Source organism: Suricata suricatta, chromosome 14 (assembly GCF_006229205.1).
Source record: "Suricata suricatta isolate VVHF042 chromosome 14, meerkat_22Aug2017_6uvM2_HiC, whole genome shotgun sequence".
Taxonomy (NCBI): domain Eukaryota; kingdom Metazoa; phylum Chordata; class Mammalia; order Carnivora; family Herpestidae; genus Suricata; species Suricata suricatta.
Window position 1 is genome coordinate 55,040,309 of NC_043713.1, and position 25,579 is coordinate 55,065,887.

At 45.8% G+C, this 25,579-nt stretch overlaps 1 protein-coding gene across 1 annotated transcript in view; it reads right to left on the minus strand.

Moving 5' to 3' along the window:
• Positions 1-592: 592 nt before the first annotated feature.
• The window catches only part of LAMA1 (laminin subunit alpha 1), a 144,110-nt gene continuing 119,123 nt past the window's right edge, over positions 593-25,579 (minus strand). The window contains exons 49-63 of the mRNA XM_029921582.1: positions 22,644-22,794; positions 21,853-21,997; positions 21,245-21,386; positions 18,544-18,658; positions 18,181-18,351; positions 15,559-15,722; positions 14,656-14,841; positions 13,001-13,136; positions 11,223-11,335; positions 7,718-7,907; positions 6,984-7,142; positions 6,108-6,261; positions 4,523-4,656; positions 1,554-1,776; positions 593-935 (exon numbers count right to left, since the gene is read on the minus strand). Of these exons, the coding sequence (XP_029777442.1) occupies positions 775-935; positions 1,554-1,776; positions 4,523-4,656; positions 6,108-6,261; positions 6,984-7,142; positions 7,718-7,907; positions 11,223-11,335; positions 13,001-13,136; positions 14,656-14,841; positions 15,559-15,722; positions 18,181-18,351; positions 18,544-18,658; positions 21,245-21,386; positions 21,853-21,997; positions 22,644-22,794 (2,344 nt within the window). The 3' untranslated portion in view covers positions 593-774. The remainder of the gene's footprint in view (positions 936-1,553; positions 1,777-4,522; positions 4,657-6,107; positions 6,262-6,983; positions 7,143-7,717; positions 7,908-11,222; positions 11,336-13,000; positions 13,137-14,655; positions 14,842-15,558; positions 15,723-18,180; positions 18,352-18,543; positions 18,659-21,244; positions 21,387-21,852; positions 21,998-22,643; positions 22,795-25,579) is intronic.

The window sequence follows — 25,579 nt, forward strand, 5'->3', positions numbered from 1 at the left end:
TTTGCATTCTGTTTGCTCTTTTATACCATGGCTTTTTTCTGTGCCCCAGAGCACCCAGTGCTGAGTGGCAGGCCAACTATGGCACCAGACCCTGCTCCTGTCTGTGCTATCAGGGTGTCTGGGCCAGTGTAAACCATGGCACTTGCCAGCCCCTCTGACCCAGAGAGAGTTCTGGCAGCTCTCTCATTTGGTGGAGTTATAAGGCAGGATCTCTTAGATACTAGTTGCTCTTTTAATCTACGGCTCTTTTCTGTACTGTAGAGCAGACAAATCAGCTCATGGTCCCTCTGTGCTAACCTTCCTTGCTGCAGTTCACAAGGCTGCGGGTTCCTTTTGCTACCATGTCCCCACCTCTCTTGCCGTTCTTTATGTGCTCCGTTGCGCAGAAGCCAGTCAGCCCCCAGTTCTTCTTCAGGGGGAGCTGCTCTATAAATAGGTATAGATGGTGGAGAAGGTGAGTTTAGGGTCTTCCTACATCACGGTCTTGGACCAGACTCAATATTTTTATAAAACTCAAAATGCAAAACATGAAAAACAGTTAGGTAACCACCAGAATATTCAATGTCTACAAACAGAAAGCCATTGAATTCAATTTACAGTTTAAACTATTTAATAGAGGTATTTGTTGTACACATGGTTTTAGTTTATAGAAGCACAGAATTTCTCTCTGGAAACATTTAACCTGAGTTGAAAATGAAATGAAGAGATTTTAATTCACAAAAACAATTCTCAAAATATAAGCAACGTTTCCCAACTGGGGAGCTGCTCTGTAATTCAGGGTTCAGCCCCTGGACAGGAATGAGGGAACACTCCTTGTAGATCAAAAGCTGTGCTGAAGTCAAAGGATTGCACTTGTGGGCCCTTGGTCAGGGTGAGCTTTCTCAGGCACCCCTGGAAGGAGGTGTGGCTGCTCAGACAGTTTTGCTTTACGTCAGCTGTTAAGGAAGAGAGAAGTCTTGGCTTAGTTTTGTTGAATGACACAATAGCACAATAAGAGCAAAAACAGTATCGAGTAGTTTCTTCATCAAAACTAGAATAATATTCTCCCCCGTATGTTGCTTTTGTGATAAGTCAGTGAAAACTTTTAAGTCATAACTATGCCTTAAAATTACCAAATGTTAAAAGTCATCAAAGAGCTGTTTATTTCATTATTTGTAATAATCACTGGGAACACCCAAAATGCAGAATTCGAATCCGGAATCAGTGTGAGGGGGTAAGATCATGTTTCTTTGTCCTCTAAAATGGCTACCTGTCCTAAAATGATTTCCTCCCCCCCGAGGGGTGGGGTCATCTAAGATGGGTTAGTTGCCTTGGTAAAGTCATCTTCTAGCTTACTTGACGTTGCATCCAGTGTTCTCAGAGTCTTACCTAATGATGAATTTACTTGTGTAGATTAATTTTCCCGAGAACCTCCAGGTATTTGAAATAGACTTTCTAAAAATGTAAAGGATTTGTCACGCAAACCATGTCTTTTTCTTAGTCCCTATTCTGTATCCAGCTGACCTGACAGTGCTCCTTAAAAGTGGATGAGCAAAGGAGAAACCCATACGTACCAGGGTAGCCGCCGACATAAATGGGGTTGTTAGTGTCTGCCGAGGTGGACTGGGTGTGTGGACTTTCAGCACGAACTGCATTCCCATCAACGATCAGAACCAAGCGGTGTTTGCTTTTTTGAGCTTGCAGTGTGTGCCACCTGCCGTCGCACAGAGTCCTGGAAGCTTGGGGTTTGTACGTGGCGGTTATCCTGCCAGCACCGTTGTTAACATGGAACAAGATCTAAGCAAACAAGACACAGGCAGATACCTTGGTGAACTGTTCCATATGTAAGGAACATAATCCATTTATAAAATGCTCTTGGAGCAGACAAATCCCAACATTCTGCTAAAAAGGAGGGCAAGTGATGAAAAACAATGATTTTGGAAAATAACCTCATAAAGGATCCAGATTTCCTCACTCCCACGATTATGGGAAGGATCAGTGACCACCTCCAAGGGAACATGCCTGAGCCCTTGCCCTCAAATCAGGGCCTTTTTCAGGGCTGCAGGAGCTGATGGGTTTAGAGGGTCAGTTCCTAGCAGAGGGCAGCACCAATGAAGGAACATTTATGGACTCTCTTGTGACAGACGATAGGTGCCTGCCACAGCAAGCTGTAACACAAAAGAACCTAAGACTTGTAAAAGAGAACAGGGAAGATGTGTAAGTATCCCATTGTAGAGGTGACCCTGTGTATTTCGAGGTCAACTGTGATAAACTAAAGATGTGCATTATAGCCCCTGGGGCAACAGCTAAGAAAGATTTTTTAAGGAAAAATAAGCCAATAGTAGAGGTAAAATATACATCAGAAATCACATTTTTGGTGACTGTTACAATTATAATAACATTTTTCAGATGTCACATAAAATGTGCAAATGATACAAAAATTTTTCGAAATTCTTTTGAAGTACAGATGAGAAAGCCTTTGGCTGTTAGCCACGGTCTAGACAGGCAAGCAGTATGATGTAGAGGCAGCTTTGTTAAGACCTGAAGATGAACTAATAGGTGAAGGGCAAGGGGTAGGTCTGATTTTCTTACATCCTCCTCACTCCCATTCTAGGATGTCGTAGAGGCCAGAAACCCAGCGAGGGAATAAGCGGAATTACTAGTCACAAGCAAATGAGATTGCAAATAAAACTGGGAAAAATCTAGAGCAGAAAGACTTGTTCCCTCCCTTGCAGGAGGAAGTAGCTTAAGAAGATTCAAGCATCTTAGTCCCAGAGCAACACAAGTTGACCACAGTGCAAGTGTAGTTAGGTAGAGGATTTGAGAGATGCCTTTCATCCCCGTGGCCTAGGAGTGGCCTGGCAACAACTCTCCAGTCCTCTGTCCCCATTCTTTGGAGGCCACAGAAGATGGCTGATGAGGTAGCAGTGCCCCTGACCAGGGTTGGAAGCTTGATCTGCAAAGGATGTTGGCCAAATCTCTAGGATCAGTCCCCACACACTGGTGAGGGCTGAAACTCCAGACCACTTGTCATAACTCACCAGGGACCACTGGCATTCGTGCACAAAAGACAGAGGCTGGGCCTGAAGACCAGGAGAGTAGAGCCACACCTCAGCTGCTGTCAGGGGAGAGCTTACAGAAAAGAAAGCACAAGGATGACTCTCTCATCTTGCCCGCACCCAGATAGCCCCAGTGGGGTGAGGAAGGAGAATGAGAACCAGGAGAAACTCTGGACGCAGTTTTCAAGCAAAAGAGACTAAGGTATTCTAATTGTTCAGTTCATTTTGTTCCAAACATGGGAAGGACTGGAGGTGGGAAAGCAAGAGCAGAATAGTTACAGGAAAAAAAAATTCTTTTGCATTAAAAAAAAAAAATAGACTATGTTGTATCTATCACATGGAATACTCTGCAAAAAACGGAACCATTGATAGAACAGCCCAGATCAATGCCAGGAAACAAGGCTAGGTGTAAAAAGCCAATCTCAAGAGGATTTATATGGTATCATTTATATAACACTCATGAAATAACAGCTGGAGAACAGATCAGTGGTTGCCCAGGGGTAGGGAGAGAGTTGGTGTGGATATGAAGGGGTGGGTTGAGGGAGCCTTGAAGGTACACTTAAGTGTCTTTATGTGAGGGTGGATGCATAAAGCTAAACAAAATTGTGTAGAGCTACACACACATGTACATGTATAACACAACTGAAAAAACTCTTGATTCTGCCAATGCCAATTTCATGCATTTGATGTTGCAGGAGTTATGCAGGGGCACCTGGGTGCCGCAGTCAGTTAAGTGCCTGAGCTCAGGATCTTGCAGTTCATGAGTTTGAGCGCTGTGTCAGGCTCTCTGCTAACAGCTCAGAGCCTGGAGCCTGCTTCGGATTCAGTATCTCCCTGTCTCTCTGCCCATAATCGGTCTCTCTCTCTCAAAAATAAACATACATTAAAAAATTTTGTTGAAGAGTTACGCAGATGCAGCGCACCTGGGTGGCTCGGTGGGTTGTGCAGCCAACTTCGGCTCAGGTCATGATCTCACAGTTTATGGGTTTGAGCCCCTTGTCGGGCTCTGTGCTGACCGCTCAGAGCCTGGGGCCTGCTTCCATGTTTCCCTCTCTCTCTCTCTCTCTGCCCCTCCCCCACTTGCAGTCTGCCTCTCTCTCTCTCAAAAATATTAAAAAAAAAATTTTTTTAAATAAAACATTAGGTAGATGCTAACACAGGAGGACCTCCCAACACATTTTACTATAACTTGCTATCAATCCATAATTACTTCCAAATAGAAAGTTAACAGATATCAGGGAAGGTAGAGCATCAGGTTGGCAACTTTCAGATAGCTCTGGAAAGAAGATTCCTGTGTGGTGAAGTTGCAATTTTGCTTTAAATTTAATTTCCATTTTTGGGTCATTTTTGATCTTTTTAAGATTAAATTAAACCTTTTCTCCATTCTGCTGAACCGATCAGTGGAAGTCTGGACCTGGTATTTGTGCTGTTTTTCAGTTGCGCTGTCTCCGGCACTGGGGTAAAGGGGGACCCGAAGCACCTACCTTGCCATTCACCATCTCCAACCCAATGGCATCCACTTTGGCGCTGCTGATCCCCAGCAGGACGCCGTTCTCGGAGGTGGTGCGGAATTCCAGGGTTATGTTTACATCTGACCGGACTCTGTAGCCTTCCTTGACTGAAAAATACAAGGATAACCCCGAGTTAGGGGTGAGCCTGGGCCAGAAGGCTCCGGGTCAGAGAGGCCTGGCGCTAGCCATTTCTCTGCATCCAGCAGGTCCCCTCCACTCTCTGGCCTCAGCTTCCTCATCTATAAGATGAAGTGATGCTATTCACGACGACCTGCCGGAGCTGAGGCAGACCAGAGCCCAGGCAGGCACATCCTCTCTTCTAGAGCCACGTTGGGAAAAAATAGAATCCCTTCATCAGCTATCCAGCAGTAGTCCACTCTGTTTTCCCAATATCCACATACTGGGTGATATCATTTACTGAGCATATTCATATTCACACGAGGTTGTTTTTATTTTTTTTACATGAGAATTTAATTAAGTGGATATTTTATTCAAGTGATAGAAATGCTGAGAAACCAAACTGGGGGTACATAGCAGGCAGCTCTTCAGCCCAGGGTTAGAGGAAAATGGGGAGAAGGTGGTGTTACCAGAGCTTGGAAGCACAGAGGGAAGGAGAGAAGTGTGCTAGCTTTTTCTTTTCTCCCGTCCCCAATCTTCTACCAGGGCCTCCCTGCGAGCCAGAGAGATGTGGTAGAAAGCAGAACCGAGGCCAAGAGGAGCAGGGTTGTGAGTACAAACAGGATGGAAACAGCAAATCAAGTACATCACATGGAGAGGGAAGGCCAAGTCCATCACAAAGGCTGTTCTAGGCCACGAGGAATTTACACTCGAAGGCATTTTAGACATTTAAATTCCTCTACTTAGAGGAGTTATGCTAAGCAATGTTAAGTCAGGCAGAGAAGGACAGATACCATATGTTTTCACTCATAGGTATAAAAGGAGAAACCTAAGAGGGGACCATGGGAAGTGGGGAAAAGAGTGAGGGAGAGGGAGTGAGGCAAATCATGAGAGACCTTTGAATGTTGAGAACAAACAGGGCTGAAGAGGGGGGAAAGGGAAGGGGGGTGATGGGTGTGGGGAAGAGGACTGGGTGTTATTTGGAAACCAACTTGGTAATAAACTATTAATAAAAAAAAATTCCTCTACTTAGGATCAATATTGTCAACAATCCCAATGGAGTCAATTTCTTCACCAAATCTGACTTGCATTTGGTTGGCTGGTCTAGATATTTTATGCTGATTTTTGCCACAGGCCTGTAGTGGGCAGAGAGAATAGGCCTTACATAAATTTAGGGCAAGTACAGACAAAACCGGGCCCGTATGTGTGCTCTCTGCCGGAAGTTGCTGCTCTCCTGGCGGGAGCAGGCCATCTGGATAGCCTGAGCGGGAGAAGGCTTCCACGTTAGAAGTTGAGAAATGCGAAGACACTGGAACACTTAACTGATGATGGGCTTGCTGCAGCCTTGTGCAGGGGGTCCCATCCTACCAGGACAGACCATTGGTCCATTTTGGAGTGCAGCCTAAACCCCAACATTTCTTTGGAGATCATTAATACGTACCAAGAGCTGCATATCCGCTTCCTTCAAAGAAAGTTCCTTCCTGGGCCACTGCGTAACACCTGGTTACTGCAAATGCAGACACTGCGCTGCCCTTGTCCAGCTGTCTGCCATTCAGTACCACCTCCCCAATGCAGGCAGGGACACTGTGGGTGATCTAAACCAAGTGACATGAGAATAGATGCGCCAAGTATAACAAGAAGGGCAAGGGTAAAATTTCCCTATGCTTCAACAAAACACATTAAAGTATTAACTTTTGGTTTTTAAAATAGAATTTCCACAATAGTTTCATAAACATCTAACTGAAAGCTAGTAGCTACTAGGATCTTGGCTCACAATGCAGTAAACGTGTTTTCTATTATTTTGATTAAGTAGTGTGGAAATCAAGATACTGAGTTTTCTAATCTGCAAATACAAATCTACTGGACTTTTCCTGAATTGTACCAGGGCTAAATGGCTGGGGCAAGGGAAAGGCTCATAAACTAACAGGGAGGAAAGGCTGGCTGAGCTCCAAGGGGAGGCCCCAACATAATTTAGGCAGTTTAAAAGGTGTGCATCATGGGGTGCTTGGGTAGCTCGGTTGAACGTCGGCTTTGGCTCAGGTCATGATCTCACGGTTCCTGGGTTTGAACCCTGTATTGGACTCTGTGCTAACAGCTCAGAGCCTGGAGCCTGCTTCCGATTCTGTGTCTCCCTCTCTCTCTGCTCCTCCCCTTCTCATGCTCTTACTCCCTCTCAAAAATAAAATTTTTTTAAATGCAGCCAAGCTCCAGTTTCAAACAAGATAATTCAACATAAACATTTTCTTTTACAAACAAAACAACAAAAGCACAACCACAATAAAGGTAAAATGGGCTCCATACAGAAAACGCAGCTTACGTTTCCGATGTTCCTGGCTCTGTACTCAGAGGGAAGACCTCCTAGGTACAGCTTTCCTTCCACGTCCAACATGGTCCCGTCTCCCACGGCGATCACCGTGGGGGATTCCTGGCCATCAACTGTCATGAAGCCCTTTCTTTTAAAGTGCTCTGTCTTGACCTAGAGCAAAATGAAAATATCCACATTTTTTAAGGAATCTGTGAAAACTAACAGATGCTTGTTTGCAACAGCTGTTCGTTATAGCTATAATAACCTGAATATGAGATCAGATCCTAAAGGATGGCTCTGATATTTACACAGCTGGTGTTGAAGAGACCGAGCCTGGCAGGAGGCTGGAGCATGCCCAGGTAGAGCACGCATTAGAACATGAAGTACTCCTGAGGCCTAGTTATAAGAAAGCAAAGGCCATGACCTAAGGGTTGGCCGTTCATGGCACAGGTGGGCTTGATTTACTTATCAAGTCGAGAACGTTTTTGGTACCTTTCATGCATTCCACCAGTGTTAGCTGCTGAGTGCTTTTTAGGTGTCAGACACTGAGCTAAGCCCTGATGGTACCTCAGGATGCAGAAAAGGTCCCTGCCTCCAAGAAGCTTATATTCTATAGGGGAGATACTGGACACAAAGGAAGCTAGAAATCAGAGGGGATCATTTCATGACCGTGAACTGGAGTGGATACAAGAGGATGGATGGAATAAACCTTAGCACGAGTGATCACAAGCTTCCTGAAGGCATACCGTGTGCCACCTGCCATCACTGATCAGTGCCGGGTGGGAGACCTTTGTTCTGCCTTTCCCAAGATCAAACATGAAGTGAAGGCGGCCCCCGTGCAGCTGGAGCGTGGCGTGATCCGCGTGATTCTGATGAGCCATGTAGTAAATCAGACCACTGGAGGCAAATGTCCGGATACTTAGCTGAACTGAGAGCCTGGAGGAAGACAAGAGCTCGGCCCTCAGAAAGAAACTTTCACTTGTAAAAATAACCTCCAAGAGAGACACCAGTAATGGTTTCAACCTGTATATTCAACAGCTCAGCAGAGAGTCATTCATTATTCTTTCATTCATCCATCCATCCATTCACACAGCTAATAGTCACCACATACAAACGTCTGCCAGGAACTGTCCTAGATGCTGAGGCTGGAGCAGTGAGCAAAGAGGAATGTCCTTTCTCCCACAAAAGTTATACTAGAAATGTAACAGAAAATTGGGTCACGAGAGGCCACCTGGTGATTCTATTAAGTCATCAAGACAGGCAGCTCTGAACAGGTGCTGCTTCTGTGGAGATCTGAGTGACAGGAGCAAGCCGCACAATTTCAGACAGTGCCCAGTAGGTGAGAACAGTGGGCTTGGTTTGGGTAAATGGCCGGGAATCCCCTCCCAGGGCTCCGTGGGAGACGGCACCTCTCGGCAGCGGAGGAAAGGTTGCATCTGGGTACCCTCCCACAGAAGGAAGCACAACGTCTTACTAAAGCACTCTAGGACAGGGAAAGGAAGCGTGGATGTCCTCATGGATGAGGGGCACTGGGAGGCAGTATTTAGATTCCAAGAGCAGCGAGAAGTCACAGAGTATTAAGAGGGGGAGTGGGCATGGCTTGATTTACATCCTAAAAGAAACTTCTGATGTGAAGAAGCCATCAGAGGTGGCCAGGGTGCCAGCAGACAGCTGTTGCAGCCATCCACAGACGCCGGGGCCGTGGCAGACACAGAGCGGGTGAACAGATTCCTGCAGTGCTCCAGAGGAGGAAGCAATAGGACTTGTGTAGATGGATTGAATTCGGGGAGGGAAGGAAAGACAATAACCATCTCTATGTTTGGGCATCCAGAGGTATGGCGCTGAGGTCTACAGAAATGGCAAAGATTGGGCGACCAGGTGCGGGGGAAGATTGAATTCTCTTTTGGTATGTTGATGGTGAGGAGCCCATGCCAATCGAGGCAGAGACTTGGAGGCGCCAGCTGGGCATACAACCGCCTGAGTTCAAAGCAGACATCAGGGCCAGAGATGTGGGTGCTGGTGCAAACTGATGGTATTCTAAAGTCCTTGAGCTGTGGAAGCCTCCCTGGAAGAATACACAGAAGAGGCCCTGTGCCTTCTCTGATGGAAGAGGAGCCAGCAGAAGAGGCTGAGCAGGGGTGAGCAGGGAGCACAGGAAATCAGGAGCAGCTGAGGCGAGGACCACCAAGGAGGCGGAGTGGCCAAGTACATGTGATAGTGCGCAGGGCCCGGCACGGGAGGCACCACAGGAGGTGGCCACAGCAGGTCCAGGAGAACTGTGGCAAGAGCGATGCAGAGGGGAGGGGAGGCTGACTGGATGGGTGGAGGAGAAATGAGAGGGGAGGAAAGGGGGACTGCCGAGAGGCAACTTTTTTTTTTTAAATAAGGCAACTCTTTTAGGAAGTCTTACTGTGAAATACAGCCGGGATATTATGGGCTCAGGTCATGATCTTGCAATTCATGAGATGGAGCTCCACATGGGGCTCTGCACTGACAGTGTGGGGCTTGCTTGGGATTCTCTCTCCCTCTCTCTCTGCCCCTCCCCTGCTTGCTTGCTCGCTCGTGCTCTCTCTCTCTCAAAATAAACATTAAAAAATAATAAAGTACAGATCTACTAGAGAGGGAATGACCAGCACAGACATAGCACCTGGGTTTGGATCCTCGTTCTGCTGTGTGCCCAGGAGCAGGTGACTTGACTTCTCTCTTATCTCAGTTTCCTTGTCTATAAAATAATGATAGTTTCCTCATACAGCAATTCTGAGGACTGAGTTGGGGTATAGGTGTTAAACCTGTGGCACCAGTGTTTGCCCCTCGTGTGAACACTGAAGAGGAGGAGGGCGATGGCTCAGAGAGGTGAGGGGCTAGCAGGAGGGGAGCAGGAGCCCTCTGTGGTGCAGGGGAGGAGGTACAAGGGTGGGGACAAAGGCAGCGGGGATGCTCTTTTGGGTAGTGGACAGATGAGGGAGCTCACGGCTCACTGAGGCAGTCGTTGGCGGGGCGTGAAGAGAAGCTGTGGGAATGCACAGAGTTTTGAGCTAAGAGAAGCTATACATTTTTTTTTTTTTTTTAGAAAATGAACATAATAGGAAATGTATTGGCCGCCCATGTAGTCTGGAGGTTCCATCTGAAATCAGTGGCCATGGCTTTCAAGTCAAACCAGGTAGGAAGGAGATATGCACTTCTGTAGCCTTGACTACCAGTTTGGGTTCTGGTACAGATGAGCCAAGTATGAGTTTTCCCTGGGGCCATGGTAGAAGTTTACCAAGGTACACTGTAATAGTGGCACTGTGCCCATTTGGGTTGGGGACAAACTATTCTACAGAAGCTACAGAAGGGGACTGGTGAGAAAGCACGAGAGGGTTCAAGGTCTTGATGCAGTTGAGGAGCTGTTGGAATGGGAGCTAACAGAAATGAGGCAGAATGGATTAATAGGATGCTTCAAGTAGAGATTTTGGTTGGAGGAGGGATGGATATTTACCAAGAAGGCAAGGGTGTGTGTGACCATGGGAAGAGGGTGGCTGAGGAAAAGCCCTCTGATAGATATGAGCTGGAGGACTTGGAAGGTCCAGTGTGAGATGGCGGAACTCATGGAGAATTATGGCCCCAGTTGTGGAACAAAGACACTGAGCCAAGGTCTGAAGATGGTGTCACAGGGGCAGTGATCACTGGTGGCGGTAACACCAGGTGCAGTCCGAAAGAGTGGGAGAGAGGAGGAAGGTGGACCCCCCCCCAGGCCTCAGCTGTAGGAGGTGAGCTGGCTTTGTCAACCAAGGGTCCCTGGGGATAAGCAGATGTGAAGGTAAGAGGCAACGTGCAGACTGGTGTGGGTGTTTGAGAGGCACAGTGAAGGAGTTTGGGTGGGCAGTTTGAGCAGATTAGCAAATGCTTACAATAGAGTGGGGTTGGAAGTCCAAGTGACGCTAGATCTAGAAGACTTGAGATGCTAGAACAAGAGTGACTTAGAGAGATTCCCTATCTTTGTGCTTTCCTATCTTCACACAGAGTCAGCAGCCAGGCTTCACCAAGAGGAGGCAAGGACACACCCCAAGGACCCCAGGGAACCACATTTTAGGCGTCTGATTTGCACAAAGGCTGCATTCCTCTCTGTCTTTTCACTGCTGCCATTTGGTTACAAGTTGAATACTCCATAATACCATACAAGAAGCTTCTGGAAAAGACTCGTTCTGAAGAATACCTCCCGGATTCATTTATCAGTGAGACATCTAATAAAGACTTTAGAACAGTACCCACCTCTTTCTGACAGCCAGCTGATTGAAAGGCAACACAAAATGGCTGTCTTGCATGAGGCCAAACTGGTGAGCATCAGGGATGTACTCCGGGGCCTGGCCCACAGCACACCGCTCCTGTAAGACACGCAGACGGACTCCAGCCACACTCCCAGCCTTCTCTCTCTGAGAAGGCAATCAGACCTGGTCTTTCATCTTAGTCCCACTCAAGTTTGCTTAAAATTCCCATGAAATTTCACCAGGCCAAAGGGGCAAAGGCCTTGCTGCCCTCCCCTGCCTCCCACCCCGGGGAAAGGCTGGGGGCTTCAGTGGCAGCGCATGTACCAGGAGACCAGAAGTGCCCACAGGCGACCAGCAGGGGCTCTGAGTGTGACGTCTCTAATTCCTCTCAGACAAGGGCAAGGTCCAGCCGAGAGGAGCGAGGCTAGAAGGGGGGCTGCTGGGGCCCCTGTAGGCGGCCTGGCCGCACCCTCCACACAGGGTGTCTGAACTGCGTGAGGCTCCTGCTTGGGGCAGGTGGATGCTACCAAGAGCGCTGTCCTGAGCTCAGAGATAGCTTTACTTGGAAGGTACCGCTTTTTGTATGACTGCACCACCATCTAAATAATTAGAGTACATGCTTTCAACCAAGGAAACAGAGAAATTAGAAAAGACGAAAATGAAAACTAGTAACTGCCATTCAAAATATTTGATCATGGGGCATCTGGGTGGCTCAGTTGGTTAAGCGTCTGACTTCAGCTCAGGTTATGATCTCGTAGTTCAGGAGTTCGAGCCCCATGTCGGGCTCTGTGATGACAGCGCATGGAGCCTGCTTCAGGTTCTGTGTTTCTCTCTCTCTCTCTCCCTCTCTCTCTCTCTCTCTTTTCCTCCCCTGCTCACACCCTGTCTCTTCCTCTCAAAAATAAGTAAACATTAAAAAAAATTTTTTTTTTAAGTACTTGGGTCAAAATTGGCTTCTCCTAGGTAAATCTAATTATTTTTTTTAAGCAACAATGAAATGTTCAATGGCTTTTACATAACGACTTATTTTGCTGTTTCTGACTAAATCAAAAGTGACAACGTGTCCATGTAGAAACTCTGCCAGGATGCCTGCTGTATGGCAGTCAGATGTCCGCTGTCGGGGCCTGCGTCTGTAAGTGGTGTGCCAGGTCAGCAGAGCCATTCCCCACCCTGCCCTGCTCCGCTTCTCATCACAGGGATGAGCCTTGCAACCAGTCCTAGGCTGCTTTGAAAAATGGCTTCCTTGTGGCACCTGGGTGGCTCCGTTGGCTAAGCATCAGATTCGTAATTTCAGCTCAGGTGATGATCTCACGGTCATGGGATTGAGTCCCATGTCAGGCTCTGTGCTGAGCATGGAGCCTGCTTGGGATTCTCTCTCTGTCTTTCTCTGCCCCTCCCCCACTCACTCATGCACGCTCGCTCTCAAAAATAAACATCTAAAAGAAAGATAAAGAAAAATGGCTTACTCTGGGAGTTTGGAGGGTGGGCGAATGGAAGAAGCTGGAGTGTTTCTCCGTCCCTTCAGCTCCAGGTGGCCTCCCTGACAGGACCTTTGTTCTCTGTGCCCCAGTGCTTACCAGGAGGTCCCCTCTGCTCAGACTCACTCCCGCTACGGCCCCTGCTCCTGTGCCTTGTCACACCACCTTCCCAATCGGCAGTGTGGTTCCACTGTGCTCCTTCAGCTCTCCCAACACCTTTGTCACGAGGTCCCCCCTTTCAGCTTCCTCTGGGCTTTTGTTCTGACTGAACCCAATGGACATAATTAAAGAAAGCCCTTCTTACCAGACTTGGTAAAGGCTGAGGCTCTGGTGGGAGCTCGTCGTCCTCTCCATGAAGAGCCAGCTTTGGCCGTTCCGAAAGCAAGCAGGTGTCCAAGTCTACTTGTTCATAGCCCACCGCACTCGTGAAATCCAAATGTCTAGATATAAAGTATTTCCAAAGTTAATGAAGATACCACAAGCCAACACATGAACCAAAGTCATTTGATTATTGAACACTGCAGTCCATGAAACACCATTAATATTACTCTTCATGGGGCTCCTGAGTGGCTCAGTCAGTTAAGCGTATGGCTTTGGCTCAGGTCATGATCTCATGGTTCATGGATTCGAGCCCCGCGTCGGGCTCTGTGCTGACAGCTCGCTCAGACCCTGGAGCCTTCTTCAGATTCCGTATTTCCCTCTTTCTCTGACCCTGCTAGTGCTGTCTCTGTCTCCCAAAAATAAATTTAAAAAAATTTTTTTTTAAATATATTACTCTGTGAAACCAAATTGACCATCCTCCAGTGACTAGAAGTCCATAAAGCTCATATATTCTCATTTGATTCTTTGGCCCACCTCACTCCAGCCCCTCCCCATGTCGTCCTGGTCACCGCTGAGCATCCCTCAGGAGTTGGCTCAAATGCCACCTTGGCTGGGGTAAGAGATTCTGGCTCTGGCTCTCGTGGGGCTATGCACCGGCCTCAGGTAAACACCAATTTCTTACAGGTTTACATTTGCCAGGAAGTCACGGCCCACACTTGTCCTGTCCCCTTCTCTCTGCAGCGCTTGCACCACGTCCCGTGTGCACCTACCCTTTTGGCACAACCTGAGGAGGCGGCTGTGAAGGGCACGGAACCATCGCTGCCCTGTGGAATTCACAGCCTCGGGGCTTTCAGGAGTAAGATGCTGAACCAATTTATTTATAAACAGAGAACTGAGTGAATAAACAAATCAACTGTACCAGTAAGTAAACCAAGGCTCTGACATGAGAACTGTGCAGAAACCCAGTGTAATGTTTTATTCCTTCCACGTCCAAGGACTCCTAAGAGGACAGAGGACACCGCGACCATCAGCCATCCAAGCCATTGTGCGAGGCCTCAAGGCAAACCGCAGCTCCCCTGGGAGGGGCCTGTGTGTCCTGGGCGCATCTGTCTCTGGCTCCACCTGACGGTCCGCTTTTGTCCCACCAGCGTTCTCACGCGGGCAGGGGCAAGTGAGGAAAAAATAAATACCTGTGGGCAGGTGTCCATTCTCTTCCTCAGGATGAGCTCCACACGGGAAACACTTCCACTTCTTAATCAGACAGTAATTGTTTTAGGAGCCATTCATCCGAAGCTGCGATAAACCCACTGTAAAGGTTCCTTTAAAGCAGTGAGCTCGAGACAGCAAGAAACCTGCCTCACAAGACCTCTGTGTTCCCTGAAGTGCATGTCAATGTGTATTGACCGCTGATGTTTGTCGACAGTCCTACGAAACTGATGTTTTTTCTTTTTAAATGTATGATTAGCAGATCTATCCACCATTCTAACCCAGTAGAATCCATTTGGGTTCACTTATTATTCAGAAACTTGTGGGATTTTAGGTAATCTTACACAGCAAAATTAGATGGCAAGTCAGGGTGAGTACTCAGCATTAAAAGATTAGGAAGCACAAAACCACGTTGAAGGCAGGTACACTTACTCCATGTCAAAGATGAGGTTTTTGATACAGCCGTGGAATGACCTTCTCATCTGGAGCACTGAGGTGCCCTCCCCTTCTGGAATGCCCCCTACGTACAGGTTGGATACACTGATGGTTCTGCTTTCTGCTGATGGGCCCAACTTCATTTCTACAGGGATCATCTCATCCATTTGGACAGTGATAACACTAAAAGGTCAAGGGAGAAAAGAAAAGTGTGTAAATATAAGTAAACATAACTATTTTAATAGTAATTCCACAAGTTCTTTTGACTGAATGACAAAAGTTCCCTGAAGATAAACTTTAATGACACTAAGCGAATAAAAAGGTGAGTCTTGAAAATTAACACAGAGTTGAACATCCTCCCCAAATTATTAAATGCTACTGAGTTCAACTGATTTTTGGAGAGTACGGTTCTTTTCCTCGACCTGTGATAAAATGTGCAGCATGCTTTTGAAACATTTGGTTTACTTATCTACAGTTTTGAAGGGAGATATGTAGGAATGTTGACATAACATATTTACTATTTTACTCTTGGTATTTTACTGTTTACTGTGTTCATATTGACTGTTTTACATTTACTATTTAGTATTGCCATAATGCCATCTACTCACACTACAATACTACCTGCCACAGAATTAATCTGATGTGAAATATTTCATCCTGGGCCCCAGAAAAGAGCAGGGTTAAACTTTTTTAACTGTGAAAATTCCACAAATATCTTATTACCAAGCAGATGTAATTACTTTGGAGGGAGGTTTTCTAGCAGGGTCCCAGAGTGCTTCTGGAGCTGTAAAATCTCTGAGTGTTCACGACCTCATACTAATCATCTCAATCATTTCACCGCAAAGAGTATCCTAACATGGTCCCTCCTGTCAAGGTTACCGTGCCCTTGTCCGTGCATACCTCCCGGTCCTCATCAGAGAGATGGAGTGCTCTTGCCCGTCGCTGTATGTGCCCCTGGGGGCACGCAGGACAGCTCTCCTCGGGCTTGTTCCGTCCCCAGAACTAACATGCACTTCAAGGTGGCCTTCAATCAGCATGATGGAAAAGAAGGGCCGGGAAGGGAGCTAAGAGATTGTCAAGAGAAAACACGTTACTCTGATTTTTTAAATAATGATGAAGATAATATGGGAATATTAACCAGTAAGTAACTTATCACGAATATCTTATCAAGAATAACAGCTCTTTTAAATTTTGCATGACTTTTTTTTCAAAAAATTTTTAATGTTTATTTTTAAGAGACAGAGACACAGCATGAGAGGAGAAGAGGCAGAGAGAGAGAGGGAGACACAGAATCCAAAGCAGGCTCCAAGCCCTGAGCTGTCAGCACAGAGCCTGACGTGGGGCCCGAACCCACAAACTGTGAGATCATGACCTGAGCTGAAGTTGGACGCTTAACTGACTGAGCCACTCAGGCGCCCCTGCATATGACTTTCTAATCTCTGTTTATATGATTTACATTCTGCTTTCTACTCTTATCATTAACCCTATCAAAGATTCCCATTTCTACTTCATACTTTTTATTGCCACATTATATACCAGCAAATAGATACACTGTAAATCACTGACCAATTTTTTGTTAAAATTTTAGTTTCCAATCCTTTGTTAACATACGTAACACTTTTTTTTTTGGCCTGTGAAATTGTTTCTAAGATTTCTAAAAGTGGAATTAAAAGCTCAAAGAGCCTGGAAATTATTAAAGCTTTGAGAACTATTTCACCACATTGAAAACAGGTCCATCAGCAGAACACGAGCGTGAGCGTTTCACAGTACCCTGGTGAGCCCTGGCTGCCAGCATTCCACTGCTGACACAGCAGCAAACTGTGATTTGCAGATGGTCCTATTAAGATTGGTGGAGGCAGGGCGCCTGGGTGGCTCAGTCGGTTGAGCATCCAACTTCCGCTCAGGTTATGACCTCACAGTTCGTTGGTTCGAGCCCCACATCAGGCTCTGTGCTGACAGCTCAGCGCCTACAGCCTCTTCACGTTTTGTATTTCCCTCTTTCTCTGCCCCCCCCTGCTTGTGCTTTGTCTCTCTTAAAAATAAATTTAAGATTGGTGGAGGCAGTCTCTTGGTTCCTCCAAAAGTTAAACATATAATATCATGTGACCTAGCAGTTCCACTCCTAGGTACATACCCCTCCCCCGCCAAAAAATGAAAGCAGGTAGTCAAATACTTTGATGTGAATGTTCAAAGCAGCATATTAACAACAGCTAAAAGGTAGAAACAGCCCTAAATGTCCATCAGCGAATAAATTATGCTCTGTACATATAATGGAATATCAATTCAGCCATAAAAATGAAGTACTGATGCATCCCACAATGTGGACGAACCTCAAAATCATGCTAAATGGAAGACAGAAGATCACATGCTGTGTGAGCCCGTTGATATGAAATAGAATAGGGAAGCTCATTCATAGAGAAGAAGCCTGCTGATCACCAGGGACCAGGGAGATGAAGGGATGAGACGTGCCTGCTTAGTATGTGGCCTAGGCTATTATACTGGGTGACAAAAATGTTTTGGAACTAGACAGAGGAGGTGGCCTCACCACATTGTGAAAGCACTAAGTGCTGTTTGCTGTAAAATTGTTACTCTTATGTGAATTTTATTGCAACTAGGGAAAAAAGAAACCACTCATAAACCACTCTGTCGCTGTAAGACCCTCACCAAGTGTCTCACGAGGTACCAGGAGTCTGCAGACCGCTGTTCCTGCCCTGGCTCTGACATGTATCAGCTGTGTGACCTTGGGCAGGTTAACAAGGTTCTCTGAACCCGTTTCCTCCTCAGCAAAATGTAGGAAGCAGCATTGACCCTGCAGTGTGGCTGTGATCATTACACAGCAATGTCTGTAAAGTATTTTGCATGAAAGAGGACAGTATGCTATGACCTCTACGTGGTCTCTACTTCATGAAGACAGTAAATTAGCAGCCTGTAAAGCCTATTCAAATTACGTGATATATGCAGGTTTGAGCAAAGGAAAGGGGAAATCTCATCTGTGCTCTTAAAATGGAGTATAAATATGGAAGACCATCAACTTCTCTCTCTCCTACAGCTGCCCTGCTGTGCGTATTATCACAGGCCACATTTCTCTTTTTGCTCCTTTCAATCTTATCTATAGATAAGGGAAATTGTACTTCATGGAGTAGCACATGAAAAAACTCTCCAGAACTGAAGGATGCACTGTCTTAGCCTTAGAATAAAGAGGAGCCACCATAATGTGCAGGGAAAAGCCATGAATGAGCTTGAAATGCTAGATGAATGAGTTTGAAAAGAAGGACAGCAAGTATCGGCCTCCTCAGGAGCTAGATAAGAAAAATGGATTGTGTAATACAAAGAAGTCACTGGTTCATAGGGGAAGACATTCATCAATAGTAACTTCCATGTATTAAAAATGGACACTCAGAAACAACTGGCCACATGACTACAATAAATATTCACAACTACGTCAGTTTCCAACTAGTGCTTCTTGAAGGCCTGTCTTTGCTGAGCCTGTGGCTGAGGAACAACAGTGTTCGCCCCACTCACCCCTTGGGCCTGCCGATGGCCCCGCTTCTCTCCATGCCCGCCCAGGGCAGCCAGGATGATGCCGCTGCCGCTCTCGGTGGCGAATGTTGCCAACAGTTCCGATTCTGGCGACAAAGACTTGGGTGACAATTCAAGGTAGCCACCTTTCAAGAAGCTAACACTTCGGATAGGCTGGTTAAAAAGGAGGCAAAAGAGTACTGTCAGGCCCCCCTGAACACTGACTCGCCCGGGGGTGAGGGTTACTGCTGGTCTCCCCATGTTCTTTGCCATCCACCTCTCTGGCTTAGATTCTACTATTATTATGTTGGTAAGTCAGTGAACGTTTACAAAAACTCATCCCAGTATTAACAAGATGGTTCCCACCTCCAGTATGCAGCCTTTTCTCACTCCATAGGAATTTCTGAGTAAATCAAAGGTTGATCTGGAGATTTCCAGGTTTTTGATACAGCCCACATAGCTTTTGCTGGTGACACCTTTCCTATAGGTAAGGGCATAAGAACAACAAAATTTGGATTTTATAACCCCATTTTTGAAAGAAGGAATAAAAATAGACCTACAAATAAAGAAGATCTGCTTCTATGCCTTATTCTACAGGAATGTCTAATCCTCTGCTAAGAAGGATATTGATGGTGATCGATATTGATGATATTGACGGTCTAATGACCATGATCTAATGACCAAGGAAAGGGGTTGAATTTAGGGAGTTTGACTAAATGGCTACCCAGATAAAAATGCATAATAAATTAAGGAAAAGTATTGTAGTCACTGCAATTTAAATATTCTCATTAAAACACAGGCCAATTATAAGAAAGAAAGTACACAGTCATAAGGAAACAGTAGCACTCAGGTTGAAATCCAGTACCATAGTTTTCTTTTCTTTTTTTTAAGTGATTTTGAGAGAGAGTTGTGTGTGTGCGTGTGAGCAGCAGAGATGGAGAGGGAGAGCCGCAGGCAGGGTCCTCGCTGTCAGCAGAGAGCTTGACGTGAAGCTTGTGAGATCATGATCTGAGCCAATATCAAGAGTGGACACTTAACCAACTGAGCCACTCAGGCGCCCCAGTACCATATTCTTCTTAATAGAAGTTGCCACACTCCTGGTTGGGATAAGGCTATCATGTGATCAATCTCTCATTTCCAAAATCTGGAGATGACTCAACACCTCTAAGTTATACTCTGAAGCACCAGCTAGTCACAGGAGAACTTTGAAGTCACATGGTTTCCAGTTAGAGACACATCTCCTTTTCTTTCCCTCTGTGTTGTGTAGTGAGCTGCAGACCACTAGGCAACTACAAGATTCAGGGAAGATTTTAACCTTTCTGGGGCTGTTTCTTTTGCAAGTGAGGAGGCTGGCCTTGATAGATACACAAGTCCCTTGTAGCATCAAAGTCTGTGATCTGGACCGTCTTCCTAGAAAAGAGGACCTTTTCTCCAGTGTCTACACAGTGTCCATTTAGGCAGAGGACAGATGAGCTGTGGCACAGCTTGTTGCTACAAGGAACCCCATCCTGCTGCCACCACGTGAGGAGATACCTGGGACTGGGGATCAGGAGACCGGCTTCCAGTCCTGCCTCCATCTTAGCAGAGGGGTACAACCTGGCACAAGCGACCAACTCCCCTGAAGTGTAAGTGTGATTCATTTCCAAGACAGGGCGTGGGGGGCTGGTGGCCGTGGTGGTAAGCTGGGTCACTTGGGACTTTCAGAAATTTCTGGCAAAGAAAAGAGGTGAGGAGTGAATGTGGGCTGTTCAGCTTAACAGCAACCAGAGTGGACGCACCCCCGTGCTGCTGATTAGGATTCTGTGCACGGATCAGCAGGAAGACAAGACAGTGCTACCAATGGATTTGAAGACCACTGGGCTAGGTGACTCGGCTTGGACCTTTGGTAATCCCATGTCCCGGAATCTGTCTTGCCCTGACTGCTGGCCTTTTGTACAGGATGTTTCTGTTTTTAATGGTGTGAAAGAAACTTAGGGCTTCATCTGTCTGATCCAAAATTACAAAACTAAGGACCAAGACCCACAGTTGTGTAAATTATTAAAGTCACCAAGCTAAACATGAATCAGTGTTACAAAAGGACTTCATTGCCTCCTCTGCTGCCTTTCTTCCAACTTCCTGATGCTGGTCTTTCAGCTTTTCACATACTTTATTCATTCTCATCACACAAAGGACAAATGCAGACAGCATGGGTTTTTGTTTTTGGTTTTTTTGCCCTGAAAAAGAGTCTACTCTTCTGAAGTGTCTAGAGAGAGCAACTTGTGACGGAAAGTGGGGTCTACAAATACTGTACAATATTAAGTAACAATTAGTAATGATTACTAGATGTTCTGAAGGCAACAAATAGAAAATCATTAATTTTACCGCAGAAGGGTTTCTTTCCATCCCAATTAATATGACACACTGTGGTTTGAATCAGGGCAGAAGTTAGGGGTTAAAATTTCTCCCCCACAAAAGATGATGAAGTCCTAAGCCCCAGTACCTGTGACCTTATTTGGAAATAGAGTCTTTAGAGATGTACTCAAATTAGGATGAGGTCATTAGGGTAGGGCCTAATCGCAATGACCACTGTCTTTATCAAAAGGGAAATTTAGGGGCACCTGGGTAGCCTAGTCGGTTAAATGTCTGACTCTTGATTTTGGCTCAGGTCTTGATCTTGTGATTCATGAGATCGAGTGCTGTGCTGGGCTCTGTGATGACAGCGTGGAGCCTGCTTGGGATTCTCTCTCCCTGTCTCTCTCTGCCCCTCCCCTGCTCACACCCAAAAATAAATTTAAAAAGGAAAATCTGGACACAGAGATACACAGAGGGAAGACAGTATAGTAAGACACAGAAAGAATGCCATCCTCAAGCTGAGTAATGCCTGAAACTCCCCGAAGCTAGGACAAAGGCATGGAAAGAATCCTCCTCACAACCCTCAGAAGGAAGCAAGCAGTTTTGCCAACACCTTGATTTTGGACTTGTAGCCTCCACAGTTGCTTAGCCTGGCTGGTGGCACCTTATTATGGCAGCCCTGGGAAACTGACACATTTGGCAATGCAGACATGACAACTGTTCCATGTGACATTACCTTACAACGCTTGACCTAGGCAATCCGCCCACATAAATTGGATCTTTATCTAGACGATTGAGGTCAGAGGATGCTCCTGGAGTTTCACCTTGCTTGGTTTCTTTATAACTGGTGTTATATGCGTCAGTAACTGCTAGGAGTCCTAAAAGGAGATCAGAAGAGAGGAAAATGAAAATCACTTTCTACATTACAGTAAAAAACAAAGCTCTTTTATAAAGATGTACTCTTTCACATTCTGCACATTGGATGAGAGAGTGTTCTGGACTATTAAAAAATCCTCTGTACAGAAATCAGTGAATCTAGAATATACAAAACTAAATGACAGCAGGGTGTGTGTGGCAGAAAAGAGAATGGATTTGATCCTTGATTTCCAACTCAGCATTTAATGTTAAGTAATGTACTTGGAAACCACAGAAAAATAGAATTATAAATATTTCTCCAGCAAAATGTGAATCCTGGCATTTAGTATTTCAAAGAAAACAATGGCTTTCTATTAGAAGATCATTCAAGAATACCCAAGGAGCTATAAAGCAAATAAAGACTGATTCTGGAAGGATTTCTATTCCCATGAGGGTGACCAGTATCCCCGTGCCCTTCTGTGCACTTAACTTGCTTTCGGTTTCTCTGGAAGGCGACTTTGTACCAGGTTCCATTGTTATAGCGTCTGTCGGTTATAAGAGCAAGAGGCCCTGAACCCAGGTCCACTGTAACTCTAACTCTGCCATGCACCAGCTCGATGGATAAAAAGTCTTTCTGTGAAGGAGAGAAAAGTGTTACCCAGGGCGGCATCATTCGCACAGATTCCCTTTCCCTCCCAAGTCAAGGATGGCAGAAGTCCTCCCAAGTCAAAGTCAGAAACCTGGATCTGGCCTAATGGTTAGAGGGAACGTCGTGTCCTGGAACACTTTCTAAAATACTATGCAGATATAAAGAGAGAAACACACTGTTGCCAAAATCCACAACTCAGTAGGATAGGTGGAATCTTGGTAGCTTTTTCATCAAGATTGACATGGGCCAGTCCTAAAATAAAACTAGAAGATCAAGAGAGATCACCTGCACAATAAGATAAAAATAACGTGAAATTCCTGTGATGGAATTCAAAGAAGGCTACAGTGCTCACAGTGAACGTGGAGCAAGATATAGGAAAGTCAAAACTTAACCGCAAATGTAACTGCTATCTGTAAGGATAGGAAGGCTGTTTTCTACTTGGCTCTCTCCTGTATTTCCAAAGGTTCTCGGTGAATTCATAATAAGTTACTTAAAATGTTATACCTATATGCATACATATGTATATGTTATCTTCACATATGCTCATAAAGCAGTCATGAAACATAAATATCCTCCCAGCAATCTGACTGTATACACACAGTGCAGCCTGTGGTCCCACAAAGCCTCTTACGGTGCCATTTGAAGCGAGGTAGAGAAGCAGCCCGTTGGGTGCAAAGGTGCTGAAAAGCATAATGATATGAGTCCCAGTCGTCCGAAGCGTCTTCTCCACAACCGAATAACCACTTCCATCAAAATGGAAGGAAGACTCGTCATTCTGGGGGCTGCAAAGCAGAGCAGACGAAATACAATCTGTTCTCAGGAAGGCAGTTAACGAGGACACACGGTACCTTCCTGGAGTTCTCCTCCTCAAAAAAACTGGTAGAGCTATTATTTCCATAATTTGATAACAAGCATAAATCATTGTATCTTTGAATACTGCTCACCATGAGATTATGCAAAACAAATGCCAGCTGCTTTATATGGAACAGAAAGTTAATGTAGGCAATGTTGATTTTAATAAAAAGAGGGGTGCCTGGGTGGCTCAGTCAGTTGAGCATCTGACTTGGGCTCAGGTCATGATCTCATGTTAGTGGGTTCAAGCCCCACGTCAGGCTCTGTGCTGAGTGTTTGCTCGGAACCTGGAGCCTGCTTCAGATTCTGTGTCTCCTTCTCTCTGCCCCTCCCTGCTCATGCTCTGTCTCACTTTATCTCTCAAAAAATAAATGTAAAAAGAAAAGAAAGAAATGTCCTCAAAGAATGGATAACTGCTGTACATATTTCTCTGTATCAAGTGGATTATTTGTTCTAATGTCTTTTTAACTGTCCTTACTTAATTCCAAAGCTTTCAGAGTAATTCTTAAAAATTTTTTAATGTTTTATTCATTTTTGAGAGAGAAAGAGAGAGACAGCATGAGCAGGGGAGGGTCAGAGAGAGACAGAGACACAGAATCCAAAGACAGCCTCCAGGCTGTGAGCTGTCAGCACAGAACCCAATGCGGGGCTTGAACCCACAGACCGTGAGATCATGACCTGAGCCCAAGTCGGACGCTTAACTGACTGAGCCATCCAGGTGCCCCACAGAGTAAATTTTATATCAGCATATTATCACCCTCTGCTGGTTTTAAACTAAGATATCAGCTAAACTGGAGTAATGATAAAAAAAACAAGTATGTATCAATGTAGCAGAAGGACCACTATACCAAAAGAAAAAATTCCTTGATGAAAGAATATCAAAAATCTGGAGGATGAACATAGAACAAAGTTACTTAATATAAACCTCAGTACTTCTCGGGTGAGCGTGTGGTCTGGTCTTCCCCACACCTCAGACGGCTCACTTTATTCATGCTTTAATTACAAAGAAGGTTTATCTGGAACATGTCATAATAGTTTTAAAAAATTATGTTTCTGGGCTTCAGAGTGAACCTTGGACTTGGGCGTGTTTTGGGGGTAGGAAACTGCTCTTTTCCCCACTGAATGACCAAATTCGGTGCCATATCTCCAAGCAGGACAAGTTACCAAATGGCCATGCTGTTTCCATCCACAAAACAAACAGCAGTACTTTGTGAAACCTGAGGTTTCAAACTGATACCTTCCCACAGTCCAGCTTTTTCGAAAAATTGCTGTCTTTCGACCTCTTTCAGGAAGTGTTTGACTTAAAGGAAATGCACGCTGCATAGAGAAATGATGGCTTAATTCTCTGTTACTTAATTCTTAATCCTGTGGCTTCCTCCAAGCACGTTCCATAGCTCTATCTCTTGGCTGACCAGTTTCATGGGTCTAAAGATACCGACTCTAGAGCCAGATTGCTGGGGTTCAAATCGCAGTCCCACAATTTACTAGCTGTGTGAACTTGGAAAAGTTACCTAACGTCTCTGCACTTCATTCTCTTAACCTGAGAGCAGCTCTCAGGATGGGCTGTGCGTGATCTAATACGTGTCAAGTGCTTTAGACAGCGCTTGCCACCTAACGTTCAGTCCATTTGGCTTTGATTATTCTGCTTTGTTTAGAGGTCCCTGAAGGGTTGCCATTTTGCCTCTTAAAAGCTGAGCCTCAAAAATTAAGGACTGTTTCAAAGGGGACACTTAAGAAAATAGTGAAGCCAAGTTTCAAACAAACTCCAGAAATCTGTCTTGTTCCGCTGTGCACACCCACTCCTTCCCCAGAGCTCATGAGTTCTCTGTTCTCAAGAACTCTACTTCTGGCTCCTCTCCATGGGCAGGGCCTGCCCCGATGAGGCAGCCACAAAGAGGGGGTGCATTCAAATGAAACAATGTGTGAAAGCACGTCTTTGGAGAAGGTTCTTGCCTTTGGGTCAGTGACACACTTCTGGGGCTTGTCCCCTTGTGGGTCGGGCTTCCATTCTGTAACCACGAGGTCCAGGTGCCTGTTCACAGGTGGGCCACAGGAAGGCAGTTCCAGGGCCCCCACCCAGGCTCCAGACAGATGAAAGCAGGGTTTGCAAGAGCACTTCACAGAGAGCTCTGTTCCAGACCTAGCAATTCCGGGTGAGTCCTGTAGTCGGGCTGGCCTAGGGAGACGCTCTGTCCCCAGCTCTCAGCCCTGTGAGCCTTGAAGAATCACTAGGCCTCTGGTCCGAGCTCTCACTTACGACGGGGTAACACCTACTGCAGCACCTTCAGCACCGAGGAAGCTGTTCCGGGTGGGGTAGCACCTGGGCCAGGCCGATGGGGCTGCTTCACCTGTCACCTCTTCCTGCCACAGCACAGAGCACTTTCTCTGTCTTCCAGACAGCTCGCTCTCCTCTGGACCAGGAGATGCTGGCGGTGAACTCATGTGACCGACGTTGATCTCGCCAGCACCTGGTGAGATCCCGGCTCCCTGAACGCAGGCGACTGACCCGTCCCAAAGGTCAGCTCCACAGTCTGTCACCACATCCACTCATAACCAATACAAGCACAAAGGCCTGTTCATTATTTAGATGAAAACTGTTAGAATCTGAGGTTTCTTTTGTGATATCCTTTAAGAATTTATGACATTATTCATAATTATAAACTGACGTAGATTGCATATAGAGAAGTGTAAATATATTCAAAGAGGAATAAAACA